Source organism: Felis catus, chromosome B3 (genome assembly GCF_018350175.1).
Source record: "Felis catus isolate Fca126 chromosome B3, F.catus_Fca126_mat1.0, whole genome shotgun sequence".
Taxonomy (NCBI): domain Eukaryota; kingdom Metazoa; phylum Chordata; class Mammalia; order Carnivora; family Felidae; genus Felis; species Felis catus.
In genome coordinates, this window is record NC_058373.1 from 131,317,848 (window position 1) to 131,334,424 (window position 16,577).

The 16,577-nt window shown below is 45.0% G+C and overlaps 1 protein-coding gene and 1 long non-coding RNA gene across 3 annotated transcripts in view; both read right to left on the minus strand.

Annotated features, from left to right (window-relative positions):
• Nucleotides 1-2,364: 2,364 nt before the first annotated feature.
• Nucleotides 2,365-5,236, minus strand: LOC109500967. The gene is made up of 3 exons (XR_002158886.3): nucleotides 4,180-5,236; nucleotides 3,811-3,855; nucleotides 2,365-2,793 (listed from the first exon to the last, which is right to left on the minus strand). It is a non-coding gene; the product is annotated as an uncharacterized LOC109500967 (long non-coding RNA).
• A 9,450-nt stretch (nucleotides 5,237-14,686) lies between these two features.
• Nucleotides 14,687-16,577, minus strand: part of GALC (galactosylceramidase) — a 147,916-nt gene continuing 146,025 nt past the window's right edge. The window contains exon 17 of one of the 2 annotated variants that reach the window (XM_023255914.2): nucleotides 14,687-15,743. In XM_023255914.2, the coding sequence (XP_023111682.1) occupies nucleotides 15,597-15,743 (147 nt within the window). In that variant the 3' untranslated portion in view covers nucleotides 14,687-15,596. The remainder of the gene's footprint in view (nucleotides 15,744-16,577) is intronic. The other variant, XR_006599893.1, reaches the window with a different exon arrangement.

The window sequence follows — 16,577 nt, forward strand, 5'->3', positions numbered from 1 at the left end:
GAACAAAAAGAAGAGAAAAACACCCACAGTCTTACGCAAGCAGATTATCATAGTTCACCCTGGGGTGATTCATGACGTATGATCGCTGTATGTACGTAGACTAAAGGGGGCGACAAGGGAAGTTATCGGAAAGCGTCCATTCTCCCACTGGGGGAGGAGGGCAGGAGAGAGAGGTGAAGGATGATGACCCTCCCCAGGGCCACATGGATGCCGAGCTGCCACACACTGCTGACAGCCTTCCCTCTGTGCCACACGTCACCATTGCTGAAGTCTCTTTCATACACCAACCTTGTAGCTGGTGGTGCCTGGGAGGGACAGACGGAGCTGTGGAAGGAAAGCAGCCTTGGTCCCACCAATTCTCCAAGGCACAGTGGGGATAACAGCAACACAACCAGCGAAGGCGTTTGTCCCAGGGTTCCAGAAGGTGACCAGCAGGGCAACAGTTGCCCCAGAACAAGAAGTCGCTGTCGAAGGTCAATGGGGGGCGGAGCATGTTGGATGAAGGAAAAGATGGGAGGCAGCGTCCCTTATTTCAAAAACAAAAACACTGAAGGAAGGTCATATTTTGAAAGTGTAAAGAGAGGCTGAATCCTTCTATTAGCTGAGCAAGTCCTCGTCACCGAATATGGCTCAAGCAGGTGGCAATGCCAGTGTCCCACATACATTTTTCAAGATTCAGCTGCTCTCTGTAAAGTATGAATGAATGTGCTCAGTTCTGTTGCCAAAGATGGCCACACAGTCCCTTGTATGCCCCGTTGCTCCACCCACAAGAAGGAGGAGTCTGTTTCCCTTCTCCTTGAATTGAGGCGGCTTTGTGACTTGCCTTAACCAATATAATGCAATGGAAGGGACATTGTACCCGATGGGAGTGCTAGCCAAAGACTACCAGGAGGAGTAAAACCTGCCGTCCAATGAAATTGGGTTTTTTGACTGGCTGCAATGAGAGAGAATGCACACCAGGGGGAGCCATGGAGTGTCTCAACAAGAGGGTGTTAGAATGGCCTTATTGTAGAGACTGGGTCTGTGGTAGGTGATTTTAAACAGAGTTCCAGGAAGTGGGGCTTCGCCCTGGAATGGATGCTGTCAGGAAGCAGGAGTAATTATATGACTGGGTATCTTCATCATTTTTATCTAGAAGGCAGAAAGAATGGAATAAAGTTTATGTTGTAATTAGTAAAGAAGCAGCAGTTGCTCATATAAGCCACAGTGTTCTTGTTTTTGTCTGCCTTTGGACATGACTACGGAGTGGACTTTTTTCTTTGTCTTGCTCCATCTTGGGTACAGAATGACTCTGATTGATCTCAGTCTTCAGTGAAAATGTTTATATTTAATGGCGGAAAAAAAAAAAGCACAGTCCACCAGGTGGTGCAGGACAGCTCCTAGCAACACCTAGGTTTAGCTGATAGTGCCCGGTCAGCTCCTGAATGTCAAGGGTCATTTCTCTCTTTATAGGGGAATAAACATCAAGAGGCCTGATAACTTCCGTTTTTGCTTGGGTTAAGCCAGCCACTTATGTAATAAGTTCAACTGCTTTGAGACCACCATACCGTAAGGAAGTCGGAGCTAGTCACGTGGAGAGACCGTGTTGAAGAAAACCATTAAATCCAGCTGAAAGCAAGAACTGTGGCTCCAGTCATATGGCTGTAGTCAAGACATCCTGGCCAGCCCCTTTTGACCCATCTCAACTGACCAAGGAATGGAGACAAGCTGTTCTTGCTATGACCTCACAAAATTCCTGGTGCACAGAATCCTAAGAAATGAAATGGCTATTGTTTTAAGCCACTCTGCTTTGGGGGATACTTTGTTACACAGCAATAGATAACTGAAACTAGTAGCAAGTAAATTTATACTGTGCTGGTAAGATGGTCCTTGCTTTACCCAACTGAAACAAAAAAGTTGGAGACTGAGAAGCCCATCTAAAATTTTTTAAAAATTTGTCATAGGTTGGTACAAACAACAGTTGGCTCATCTTTATACTACAGGAGCAAATTTCAGTACATTTTATCTCCTTGGAGAGAATATCTGTATGTTAATAATCTAGCTTCATACTTGTGAGAGTACATGGCACCTTGCTGATAGAACCGAGCATAATGAGGCTTCTGGCACCCTGTTGAAAATCAGCCAAGCATATCGCGAACTGCAGAGACTAGGGTGTATATAGATTCACTGTGGGGTTTTCTGACTCCATCCAGATCAACCCTAAGAGGCAGTTCTGAAGACTACAGGGAACATGCAAGAAATTGGAACCAATATTTATTTTTTTAATGTTTATTTATTCATTTTGAGAGAAAGAGAGAGAGGGAGAACACAAGTCGGGGAGGGGAAGAGAGAAAGGGAAACAGAGAATCCCAAGCAGGCTCCATGCTGTCAGCACAGAGTCCAAGGCGGAGCTTGATCCCGCAAACCATGAGATCACCACCTGAGCCAAGACCAAGAGTCAGACGCTTAACCAGCTGAGCCACCCAGGCACCCCAGAGCCAATATTTAAACCCATTCCAAGCAGGCCTATCACGACCAGGCCATCACTAAGCCTGACCTCAAGGGCAGATCCAGATGTACCAGTATCAGGTAGGCCTAAGCTTCCCGGTCTTGACTCAGCCGCTCAGAGCCCATCTGTCACATCACAGCAAACCCATTTCACTCAAGCCCTTCTCAGAGCCTCCTGAGAGACTGTGTTCTCAACACCCATTTTCAGCTCCAGGGTACCATGGCGGCCGGCAGAAAGGTATGGGATTTCTGGTCAACCATCAACTGGGTGTCAGCTAGATTCTGCTGGTGGCTGAGTTACCATTACTGCAGATATAGAGGGAAAATACATAGGCATATATCCCACTACCAGGTTGCATTTGCAACAGTGGTAGCTTGGGTGAGGTAAGTTACCTTTTGTCTCTTGAACTAAGTTGTACTCGTAGCAAAATGTGAAAAAGGACAAATTTCTAACACTTCTTTGTTACAGTTTTTTTTTTGCTTCCCTACTCCCTTACTGGGTTATACCATGATCCCCTTCATAAACATCAGTTCTTCAAGGGCTGGCCACTCTCCATATTTAGTATAGCATAGCCCAATAGAAACATAACGCAAGCCCAAATGTGAACCACACATAATTTGAAATTTTATAATAGCCACATTGAAGTAAAAAGAAACAAGTAAAATCAGTTTTTAATAATATCTCTATTCAACTTAGCATATCCAAAACTTTGTCATTTCAACATGTAATCTATAATACAAAAACATTTAATGAAATATTTCACATTCTTGTGTGTTGTTGTTATAAAGATCCAATGTGTGATTTACAACTATAGCACATCTCAATTCAAATTATCCATATTTCAAGTGCTTGACTGTCATATGTGGCCATGGCTACCATTTTGGATAGCATATCTCTATTTAATTGAAACTCATCTGTCTAGTAATCCATTCTCTCAATGATTAGCTGGTAACCCTGCCCAATAAATTAATTTAACTATGACACAGATGCACCTTCAATGCAATACATCAGCATTAACAGAGATATAGAATGCCTTGATTAAACTGTCCAGGAATTATGGCAATCCATTAAGTGATCAACCTCTACTATTCCTCAAATCACACAGGCGGGCTCCGATCCCTACATATGATATCATTATGAGGGGAAAAAATGAGAAGACTAAGAAAAAATTTTACATGGGCAAAAACTGATCCTAATTTCATGTAACTTTAAGGTAATTCATTTTGCTAGAAAAATTTGCAGAGTAATAGGTAAACATACCCCAGAGGAATCTCTTAAGTCATAACGATGATGCACACATTCTTACTTTTCCAAAAAGTTACCTTATCAAGAAAAAGAAGTCCTGAGGAACTCCTCCTGGGCAACATCTGTAGAAAGCATGAGAACAAAGGACAAATCAAAAATCATGGAAACAGCACAGCTGTGATATCAGGCAGACTTGGATTTACCAGGTGAACTTGAGCAGATGCCTCCTTGGCACCAGTTTCCTCGGAATGAGTGGAAAATCCCATTTTCTGGGCAAAGCCAAAGGGAATTAAACATCCCCAATACCATGTGAGACCCTGAGTAGACAATATATGTTTACCAGCATGTTGTTTTAGAGTGAAGGCCAATCATCTTTCCAATACATAGCTACTGGGAGTCTATGAAAACCCCAAGAAACAGACCAGCAAGCCACAGTGCATCCTTACCCATTCATGCCCAAATCCTGTCCTCCAGGTAGCTCCAGGCTGGCTACTCACAGGTGCTACACCTTCCTGCAAGGCATCCTGGGAAAGGCTCTTTCAGAAAGGTCAGCTCCCTGAGGAGCAAACAAGTTCTCACAAACTTTGTTTATTTTCTCAGTCCTAATTCTAGTTCTAGGAAACAGTATTTTCTGGTCCAAGAACACAGCAAACAAACCATTACTTTGCTAACAGCACAAGTGTTAGGCTTTTGGTCAGCTCGTGGATTGGCCACTTCTCGATCAGGTGTTCACCCTCATCCAATCAGCGGTGGCCTCTCTAGAAGCCTGAAGTCAGCTAGGTGTGTGGACAGGAATTTATGCCAAAGGTGAGAAATTGATAGAGACAGTCCCCCGATCACTATACCACTCCCTCAGATGAGAGAACTGAGACTCCGAGAGAAGTAACTTGCCCACCTCACTCCCTGAGCTCAGGGACTGTGTCTGGTTACTGGTGCATAGCCTTCGTACCCACCTCCCTGCCTGTATTATTAAAAAGTGCTATAAATAACTGTTAAATGAATAATTGCAAGGCCAAAAAACTCAAGTTTGGTCTCCTATACTTGTTCTAAACCTTGGCTGCCCGTTGGAATTACTAGGGGCTTTTTAAAAACGTCAACCCCAGAGATTTATTTTTAAAATTTCAGATGAACCTAATGTGCAGCCAGTATTAAGGGCCATTGCACTAGTCCCCAAGTTCTTAACCTTGACTGCACATTAGCATCACCTGGGGCTTTTAAAAATCCCCTTGCTGAGGCCACACCCCCCAAGCCAATTAAAGCACTCAGTCCCCCAGGTGATTCTGATTTGCAGCCAAAGTTGAGAACCTTGGTCCAGAGGGGCCCTTCTCTGATTTCAATTTGCACTGACTCTACTGGGGGTCTTATTAAAATGCAAATTCTGGGTCAATGAGTCTTGGATGGGCCTGAGGGTCTGCTTTTCAAAAAAGTTCCCAGGTTGGTGGGAATGCAAACTGGTGCAGCCACTCTGGAAAACAGTATGGAAGTTCCTCAAGAAATTAAAAATAGAATTACCCTACAGCATTGCGCTATACTAAGAATTTATCCAAATGATACAAAAATGCTGATTCAACAGAGCACATGTACCCCAATGTTTATAGCACTGGAGCTTATAGTACTATCAACAATAGCCAAACTGTGGAAAGAGCCCAAATGTCCATCAACTGATGAAGGGATAAAGAAGGTGTGGTGTATATACATATATATTTAAGAAACTCTTAAATACAGAGAAAAAACTGAGGGATGCTGGAGGGAGGTGGGTGGGGGGTGGGCTAAATGGGTGATGGGCATTAAGGAGGGCACTTGTTGGGATGATCACAGAGTGTCATATGTAAGGGATGAATCACTGGGTTTTACTTCTGGAGCCAAGACTACGCTGTATGTTAACCAATGTGAATTTTTAAAATGAGTTTCTAGGTGATGCTAATGCTCCTGGTCTGAGAGCGACACTTTGAGTAGCAAGGCACTGCTATGCAGTCACTTTTAGGTTCTGAAAAAGCTGCTTCAATGAATGAATAAAAAAAGTTCTTGAGTTGGTTGCTTATTAGTTGACTATAGCAAATGGTTACTTGTAAACTGCCGTAAAGATGCGGCAATGATTCTTTTCAACAAATGCCTTCCCCCACCCCCACCCCATACCCATGAAGATGAATTTCATGATTTGTTCATGTAGGATTTGGTGTTGCTCAGTGGTTAGGAGCACAGACAGTAAGTAGTGTTAGAGTAGGCACTTAGGTTCCAGCAGGATATCTGGAGCTCAACAATGAGGAAGTCATGGCTGGCTAACTGGAAGGTCAGAGACCTGTGCTGGCAGCTCTCTGCAAGAAGCCTGATCAAACCAGACAGGCCCAAGATGGCAGACGCCACGACAGGAAAGCGGTGACCAAATTAGGAAGAAAAAGCAGAAAGCCTGCTTCCTGCTCCAGGTAATGAATATTTTGCCCCTAGTTAACAACAGCTGATGAGAGATAGAAATCCACCCCGCCAGGATGTATCTCATTCTCTCTCCCCCCACCCTCTCTGACTCTCACTCTCTCCCTCCCTTGCCTCCCCCATCTCTCAAGTATACGTTTCCCTTTAATAAGCTTTCCTGATTGTGTTGCTTGCCCCCTGTGCCTCGTATCTGACCTTGAATTCATTCTTATAACAAGACCAAGAACCTTCCGTGACTCCTTCAGATCTGTCTGGGCCAGGGTCCCAGAGCCCAGGGACTCCCCAGATCACCCAGCAATTGTAAGTCAGATCTCCTTCCCCTTAATAGCTATGACCTTTGGAGAATTTCCTAAACTGCTCAGTGCCTCAGTTTTCTTATCTCCAGTAAATTAGAGATTTTTTTTTAAAGTACCTATATGTTCACTCAGTAAACATCAGTGATGATTCGATTACTTATGACAAATCAAAACCACAAAGAGCTCTGACCTCACACCTGTTAGAGTGGCTATCTTCAAAAAGACAAGAAATAACAAGCACTGGCCTGGATACGGCAGAAAGGGAGCCCTCGTGTACTACCGGTGGGAATGTAAACTAGTACAGCCACTACAGAAAACAGTATGGAGGTGCCTCAAAAAATTAAAAATAGAAATTCCATACGACCCAGCAACTCCACTTCTGGGTGGAAGGAAATGAAATCACTATTATACATACTCTATATATATACGTATATGTATATGTATATATGTGTATATATATATATATGTATATATATATACACACACAATGGAATATTAGCCATAAGACAGAAGGAAATCCTGCCATTTGCAACAACATAGATGGACCCCGAGGAATTATGCTAAGTACAATAAGTCAGAGAAAGACAAATACTGGATGTCCTCACTTACATGTGCAATCTAAAGAAGCCAAACTCTTCGAAACAAAGAGAAGATTGGTGGTTGCCAGGGGTCAGGGGTGGCCAAAGGATAAAACTTTCAGTTATAAGATGAATAAATTCTGAGGATTTAATATACAGCATGATGATTGTATTTAAAATAGTGTATTACACAAATCAAAACCACACTCAGATATCACCTCACACCAGTCAGAGTGGTCAAAATGAACAAATCCGAAGACTATAGATGCTGGAGAGGATGTGGAGAAACAGGAACCCTCTTGCACCATTGGTGGGAATGCAAACTGGTGCAGCCACTCTAGAAAACAGTGTGGAGGTTCCTCAAAAAATTAAAAATAGATCTACCCTATGACCCAGCAGTAGCACTGCTAGGAATTTACCCAAGGGATACAGGAGTACTGATGCAGAGGGGCACTTGTACCCCAATGTTTATAGCAGCACTCTCAACAATAGCCAAATTATGGAAAGAGCCTAAATGTCCATCAACTGATGAATGGATAAAGAAGATGTGGTTTATGTACACAATGGAATACTACTTGGCAATGAGAAAGAATGAAATCTGGCGATTTGCAGCAACGTGGATAGAACTGGAGAATGTTATGCTAAGTGAAATAAGTCAGGCAGAGAAAGACAGATACCATATGTTTTCACTCATATGTGGATCCTGAGAAACTTAACAGGAACCCATGGGGGAGGGGAAGGAAAAAAAAAAAGAGAGAGATTAGAGTGGGAGAGAGCCAAAGCATAAGAGACTCTTAAAAAATGAGAACAAACTGAGGGCTGATGGGGGGTGGGAGGGAGATGAGGGTGGGTGATGGGTATTGAAAAGGGCATCTTTTGGGATGAGCACTGGGTGTTGTATGGAAACCAATTTGACAATAAATTTCATATATTGAAAAATAAATAAATAAATAAATAAATAAATAAATAAATAAATAAATAAATAAAATGCTGTATTATATGCCTAAAAGTTGCTAAGAAAGTAGATCTCAAATGTTCTCACCACCCATATGTACACACACACACACACACACACACACACACACACACAAATTGTACTTACGTCAAGTGATAGATGTGTTAACTCATCTTATTGCAGTAATCATTTTGCAATGTAACTTGTATCAAATCATCACATTGTACATCTTGAACTTACACAAAGTCATATGTCAAGTAAGGGGCAATAAAGCTGGGAAAATTATTTATGAGTAAGTACATACCGATAGCAAAGGAGTTAATGCGTGCAAAAGACTTAGAACAGTGGCAGACACAGTGAGTGCTAAGTTAAGAGTGAATTTATTGTTGTTATTCACGAAGCTTTTGCTGATCGTTCTGGAGCTGCAAAGGTCAGGGGCTCTGGAATATGACCACCCGGGGTCACATGCACCTCTGCTCATAACCAACTGTGAGGCTTGGGCAAGCTCCTTGACCTCTCTGCACCCCAGTTTTCTCATGTGCAAATGGACATAGTGGTAGCACCTGCCTCCTGGGGTTGTTGCGAAGACAAATTATATGCAATGCACCTAGAATAGGGCCAGACAAAAAATAAACACTCAACAAGTGTTTGCGATCACTGTCATCACCATTGTTATTACCATGTACCAGGCACTGGGGAGACAAAGGTAAGTAAGAAACTTCAAGCATGGCCCTTGTCAGAGCTAAAAAGAAATTGCAAATGTTAAAACCCTTGATTTAAAGAGGTTGTACAGTGTCCGGACATCCTTGAAGAGAAAGTACAAAAAAAGGAAATCCCGTCAGTTAATATCTTCTGTATCTAGAGTCATTCTCTCGGTTTACAACAGTTATTTTTACTCTGTGCTTTAGGCCTCTCATTTGCTTAAAACTGATGGCTTGGAAAGGGATATTCATCTGGATTCCCTCCCCGAGCTGACAGTCCACTGCCACTGTTATTACAATGATTTATCACCATTCTTTCTCTGCAGCTTTTGACAGGCAAAGGAAGGGTCTTATGTGCTGTCTCATGCCCTGACTTTGATAGACACATCCCCTTGAAAAAGCAGCTTATGTTTTCTGATCTCAACATCATAAAAGCTATATTCTCTGGTCCAGCTAAGCCAAAACCTTTCAAATACGCGCCAGATAAAGCATAGACTCCTACTTGCGTAAGTAATTGCTGGATATATTACACAGAAAAGAATTCGATTTATGAGATAGTTACCAAATAGGAATCACTACCATGTATCAGCATGTTTCCGCGTGTATTGAATGGTATATAGAAATTTGGGCAACACAACCCTCAATTCCTGGGAACATCTGCTTGCTTCAGGGCACTCTTTGTAATGGCTCTCCCTTGGGTTCAGGCAGTATTGAGAAAATAACCTTTGTGAACAGAGATTGATACAAATGAAATGATAAAAACAGATATTTTTGGTATTATCTGTATTTGTTAACGCACACTCACCATAAGCTGGTAAAAATAAGGCTGAAAAATCTGGAAATATAAAGTGTAAGTTGGAGCTCGAGATGTACCTTTATTAGTCTCCTACGGCTACGATACCAAATTACTACGGACTTGCTAGCTTAAAACAACAGAAATTCATTCTCTCAAAGTTCTGGAGGCCAGAAGTCTGAAATCAAAGTGCGGGCAGGGCCCTGCTCCCTCTGAAGGGGCTAGGGGAGAATCCTTCCTGCCTCCCCAGCTTCTGTGAGTCCAGTCTTTCCTTGCCTATAGCTACATCCCCACTAACATCCACCTCCCTCTTCACCTGACATCCTCCCTGGGCATCTCTTAAAAACACTTGTGATTGGATTTGGGGCCAACCCATATAATCCAAAATGATCTCCTCTTGAGGTCCTCAATTTAATTGTGTCTGCAAAGACCCTCTGTCCAAATCAGTTCACATTCACAAGTTCCGGGGATTAAACTACCTTTTAGGGGAGATGGTGGTGGGGAGGTCACCATTCAACTCACTACAATATCCAAAGGAAACCTTATCTGCAATTATAATTAAAAAGCAATTAACATCTGTCCTGTCGGTGACCCCAAAGGTACAAAAGAGTGGGCAGGAAAGAGCCTGTGAACACTGCAGAGCAAAAAGCCCGTCACCTGGACAAGGGCGTGGCCCCGGCACCCATGATCTCCAGTGCTGGCTATTCCTTCATTTTCAGATTAGATCCATATAAGAGAATTTTGAACACTGAGCCACCCACTGCAGCTTGGAGCAGCTCCTATGTTGTTTCCACCTCTGACTTCATGAAAAACACACCTGCCTACTTGCCTGCTCATTGGAGAGAGACTGGCAGAGCCGCATAGATGCATTTTATCGTCCATGGGAATCCCCAGTTCTTCCAGTATGATGCAAGAACTAGCTGTTTGAAAGTGTGCGTGTCCCTCCCTCCTTCCCTCTGTGCTCCATGTCTCCTTTCTGTTTATTTCCATACAAATTGGGGAAAGGAAAGGAAAGGAAGAGACAATTGTCTAAGAAAGCCATACAACTTTTCATTCGTTTGTGGCTCCTGAGAAATCATGGAAGACAAAATAGTGGTCTGCTCCAAAAAGAAAAAAAAAAATGTTTACAACTTAAATTATAGCTTTTGGCAAATCAAAAATAAACCTACAGGGAGTTACTCTGGTCCGGTGATGCAGATGAAGAATGCGGGATTTCAGAGGTTAAGTAACAAGAAATTGACGAACTGGGAGGCAGACACAGTTCATTTGGTCCCAAGCCCTTTCCTTTGGGAACCAGGTTGACTGTTTCTGAACTCCCCTTTCAGGTGTGTGACAGGGTCAAGGCTGGCTCTGGGGTATCAGGAGGAAGGCGAGGAAGTATTCTCCGAGGCATCGGAAGCAGAGAGGGGGACATTCAGTGTAAGAAACAGGGAGTGTGGGGGGTGCTGCCTAAGACAGCGCTAAGCAGTTAACAAAACTGGTGTCTTCACTCGACGGGGAATTATTCCTTGGGCTTATTAAGAAAATCCATGTCATGGAGTCCAGAAGAAATAGCCTGGCAACGGGGCCCCTGGCTACCACATGCTCTGAATTTCTGGCTTCCACCAGCAAGTAGTGCTGCTGCTCTTAAAAGAGAAGGGCTTTGGGGCGCCTGGGTGGCGCAGTCGGTTAAGCGTCCGACTTCAGCCAGGTCACGATCTCACGGTCCGTGAGTTGGAGCCCCGCGTCAGGCTCTGGGCTGATGGCTCGGAGCCTGGAGCCTGTTTCCGATGCTGTGTCTCCCTCTCTCTCTGCCCCTCCCCCGTTCATGCTCTGTCTCTCTCTGTCCCAAAAATAAATAAAAAACGTTGAAAAAAAAATTAAAAAAAAAAAAAAAAAGAGAAGGGCTTTGGCATCTTGCTTCCTGCTGCCCATTCACTCAGAGGGGAGGTCAGCGTGCCCAGGGGCCCGCTTGGGATACCGCCAGTCACAAAAGGAGTTGACCCATGATCCCCAGTGAGCTGGTGCCCGGGGATCACATCGCTCTGCTCCTTGCAGACGTCCGTCCCCCAGCTTCTCCTCTCGCAGCAGCCAAACCCAGGCCAGGAGTCACTTTTGAACAAACGCCATACTCTGTGCAGAAGCCTATTCATCATAAAGCTAATGAAGCTTACGCTTCAGGGACCCCAAGTAGCAGGGGCCTCTCTCCAGGGGCTACGGGCAATTTATATCCATGATCTGTTATTATTTTTCCCTAAGATGACCCTCCAAATTGTAGATCCTTCTACAGATTTCAAAAACCTGGATCTTCCCCATCTTTTATGGCTTTTCCCATGGAAGTTATAATTGATAGAACATAGAAGAGGGACTTAATAAATATAAGTCAGAATAATTAATAGAACACTGTTAATGTACCAACACTAGGCACAGGTACAATCTTTGCCTTGGAGAAGTCCAAAGTGTTTTGGAGAAAGGAGATATGAATAAAAGAAGCACCAAAAAAATGTAACCTCTGACTCAAACAAATGCTACGCAGCCACACTGTTATAGGAACAGACAGTTGGAGGACCTTACCCAGGCAGGGAAGTTCAGAGGAAGCAACAGTGGCCCTGAGATCTGAAGGAAGTAAGAATTAACTAAGCGGGAGGGAGTGGAGTGGGGAGAGAACTTTCCGGGCTGAGAGGACAGAAGCGCTGTCAAGGGAAAGACCAGTGTGTGTCCAAGGAACTGAGAGAAGGCCAAATCAGCAACAGCCCAGACCGCGAGGAGGGTCTTGGCATAAAATGAGTCTGGGAGGCAAACCAACCACACAGGACCTCATTGGCCACGTGACGGTCTTCTGCCTTTATCGTAAGAAGAGCAAGAAGTGATGAGGCCTGTTTAGTTCGAGCGTTGGGGTGGGGGGCGTGGATAAGAGGAACGCCATGAGCAGGTTACAGGAAGTTCCAGAGAAGGCCCTGGAATCCAGCTGGCAAGACAGTAGGAGCGGGGGGACTGGCTGACGGCGAGAGGAGGGATTTCCTCTGTCGTAACAAGAACAGTACTCCAGCAATGGGAGCCGGGGGTTTATATGGGAAGCAGGTGCCCTCTGATGGCTTTGTTTCCCTGCTGGGAGGGGAAACGTGGGAAGAGAAGCAGGAAGCTTGTAGAAAAGGAGAGATCTGAAAGATTCTTGCAAGGAGTCAACTCTCCAGACACCAGGCCACTTTGCAGGGAACACCCCCGTGCCAGGCGAGGGGCTTGTATTTCCCAGACCTGCTAGGAGGCGCTGTGAAGCTTAGATGCCATCTCCCGTGGTGTTTCGATTCACACTACCGTCACAGGAGGCCCTTGGCCTGAGCAGAAGGTGGGGGCAGGAGGACTTGACTTTAAATATCCAGGCAGTTTTCCGTCTCGGCAAATTTGGAGAGTTGAATGCCTCTTTGAGGCAAACCGTTTCTCTCTTCCAAGAAAACTACCAGCTTTTCTTGGGGAAAATTATAAAGTCACGCTAACCGGAAGACAGAGGTTTTAGAGGCCCAGAGAAGTGCTCTCGCTGGCAATGCAACCGGGTGTGTGCGGTCCCATCGGAGCCACATCTCGTTGGTTCCCAGGCTTCCGGCAGCAAGAAATACCTCTTTGGTCCTGCTTGGATTTGGGAAGCACCGGAGCTGCAAGCTGTCACTTGTTCTTGGGGCGGTGTCTGCATTTTTATGGGCATTTTCATTCTGACTCGGGAGGTCAAACTAATACACATAAAGCGATTGGCAAGCTGTCCATGCCACACTCAGTGATTGAAGTTCGGAAGAGAGGCAGAAGACGAAACGTAGCAAAGGTTGCAGCCATCAGGGAAATTTCTAAGGAGGAGGTACTTGAATGAGGTCGTGAGGAACAGAGAGGGCTGGGACGTGTCGGGGAAGGACGGGGCATCTTTAGGAAGGGAGCAGCTTGCGTGTGATTTCTCAGCATGCTGGTCTGGCTCTATCACTTACTGGCTGCGTGGCTTTGAAAAAAAATAAATGAATAAACTCTCCGGGCTTCCTTTTCCCTAACTGTGACAAAAGCATATTAGTACTTGCATGTAAGGTTGTACTGAGGAGTCAATGAGGTAATTCGCAACACTGCTCTTACCACAGCGCCTAGGCCATATGAAGCAGCCCATAAATATTACCAGTATTTTGGGGGGAAGGTGTTAGTGTTATATGTTAGAACATTCACATGCCAACCGCCCTCACATTCCAAAGCAAACTTTGCGACCACCAAGCAGGACTTCCCAAGCAGGTGTAAAGGAACACTTTGCAACACCTAGGCCCTCCCCCACACCGCTGATATAAAAGGATCACGAGCAGAACTGATAGGGAAAGAGGGTCTCTTTTCCGAGAGTTGTGGGTGTGGTCTGGTCTACTGTCCCAGGGGTAAGTCGCCCCTCACTTCAAGCGGGGGAAACGGACTTCATGAGCACCACTTGGAGAGCTTGATAAGTGGCCCCTCCATGGGGGACACAGGACGATGGTGTCTGATTCACTCCGGAGAAATACAAAGAACAGACTGCCCTTTTCGGGTGGTGGAGGGGAAGGGCAGCATTCGAATGGCAGGCATCCAGAAAGGTTGTTAGGAAAAAGACATGAGGGTTTCCTGTTCACCATATCCCAGCCACATGAAAAAGAACTACCTTGGGGTGCCTGGGTGGCTCAGTTGGCTAAGCATCTGATTTCGGCTCAGGTCATGATCTAGCAATTCATGAGCGTGAGCTCCGCATCAGGCCCTGTGCTGACAGCTCAGGGTCTGGAGCCTCCTTCGAATTCTGTTTCCCTCGCTCTCTGCCCCTCCCCCGCTCACACTCTGTCTCTAAAAATGAATAAACGTTAAAAAAAAAAAAAAAGAACTAGCAAGAGGGCTCAAAAGGGTGACTAACAATGAAGATCTCATGAAACGACATTTGAAATGCTAAGATCCGAGGAAGGAGCCCCAAATAACCAACTAGAACAAGCATTCACCGTATCAAGGGAAAAACAGGTCAGGAACCGCTAGTCAAGGTATGCGTTGAGGGGTAGGGCGGGGGGTCTGTGGAAAGGAGGAGGAATTCTCTGGGGGAAGAAAGTACAGGAAAGCAACCCCATAAGAAGAATCAGCTGTTGACTGCCAAGCCCAAGGAAGGCAGAAGCCAACTCACACAGAATTAGTTAAGTGCATCAGTGTATTAGTTCCCTATTGCTGTTAAAGAAAATCATCACAAACTTGGTGACTTCTAACAACACAAATTTATTGTTTCACAGTTTATAAATTCAGAAGTCTCAAATTGGTCTCAATGGGCTAAAGTCAGGGCGCCAGCAGGCCTGTGTTCCTTTCTAGAAGCTCTAGGAAAGAGTCTAGAGTTTTTTGCTCTATTCCAGCTTCTAGAGACCACCCACATTCCCAGGCTCATGACTCCCTTCTACCCTCCAAGGCAGCAATGGCCAGTTTTCCTCACGTCATATCACTTGGAGTCTCTCTTCTACCTTTCTTTTCTTCTTAGAAAGACCCTTGTGGTTACATTGAGCCCACCTAAATAATTCAGAATAATCTCCCCCATTTCAAGCTCAGATGATTAACAACCTCGATTCCAGCTATAACATACTCACAGGCTCCAGGGATTCGTATGGGGATGTCTTTGGGGTGCCATTGATGTGCCCACTACAGTCAGTAAGAATTTTCCCACCCTTTAGCAACCTGTTGGCCTTCAACCCCAGACTGGCCAGGGGCAGCCTGGCAGTGTTAGAGGCTGCAAACAGAAAAGGAGCCAATGTGTGTCTGTGTATCCACGGCATCAGCACAGTCCCTGGAATAGCAAGAGTAATAAATTAAATCAAGATTCAGCAAATGTCTGCACTCACATCCCGCGGTAATTGGGGGTTGAGCATGATTCCTGGTGGAAGCAGCCCCCTTAGACGCGCCCAGCCACATTTGCCATCTTCAATCAGGGAAGCCCCTTTGCCAAAACTGAAACTCTGCCTTATTCTCCTTCAAATTATAGTTATTGCTTTCACCCCAAACTCCACAATTGTGTAATTATACCTTGGAACATATGGTGCACACAGCTCCCTGAAAAGGGGGCCCCATCAAAATTTATAAGGCGAGAGTTTGCATCTCTGACTTTAAATGGGCTTAACCACTCAAATTAGAGCCGTTGTTCTATTCCAGAGAGAGAGAAGAGTGTTCAGCCATTCCAAGAACAAGCAGGGCAGCGATACCCTCCAGCCACTGTCAGATGCAATCTCTGTTCTGCCAGCACAGAAGGTGGGACTGAGGCACGCAGGCTCCTAAAAGAGGAAAGTGAACATGTCAGCTGATCAGAGCCAACTTTTGATTTTTCACAAAAGGGGGGGGGGAAGAGGGCAACATGAAAGACTGAGAGCCATATACAGAGAAGCAATAAGGTGCTTCCTGAATGAAGAGATCAAGCCCCCCTTGTTGGAGTGAGGGGTGGGAAAGTCAGCACCTGTTGTCAGCAGTCCCACCAAACTGGCCATCTCACTGCAGGGGCTCAGAAACCTTCAAAAGCAATCGTGATGCTAACTGGATAGTCTCCATGTGTCAGGAGTGTCCAGGGCAATAATCAGTGAGGGTTTAACCAGCACAGAAAGGGCAGGTGAGAGAGGTGGACTGTCGTGTAGTCCAGGGAGGCTCAGCAGATCTTCCGGTGGCCAGGATGAATTTTCCATCAAAAGCAGCTATCTCAGGCTCACCGAATAGTCTTCTGATTACCAGTTTGGCTCATGAATTTGGGGAAGGAGTTTTGAATAATCCAGGACTTGACAATTAATCATCTCCTCTGTACTTTAATAAATTTGTGTTTTTTATACATCTGGTCTTAGAACAGCCCGAGTCATTGTCTGATAATGACTCTGGGCTTTCCCAAATGCCCCATACTGTGGCCATCCGTTGAGGGCCACCCTGGCAGCTACTCACAGCTCTCTCTGAATTTTAATCTTTGCTCTTTGGTCCTTGATTTATGGATCATTTAGAAATATTACTATCCTGGGGCACCTAACTTAGTCGGTTAAGCGTCTGACTCTTGATTTTGGCTCGGGTCACAATCCCAGGGTCGTGAGATTGAGCCCCACATCAGGCTCCATGCTAAGCATGGAGCCTGC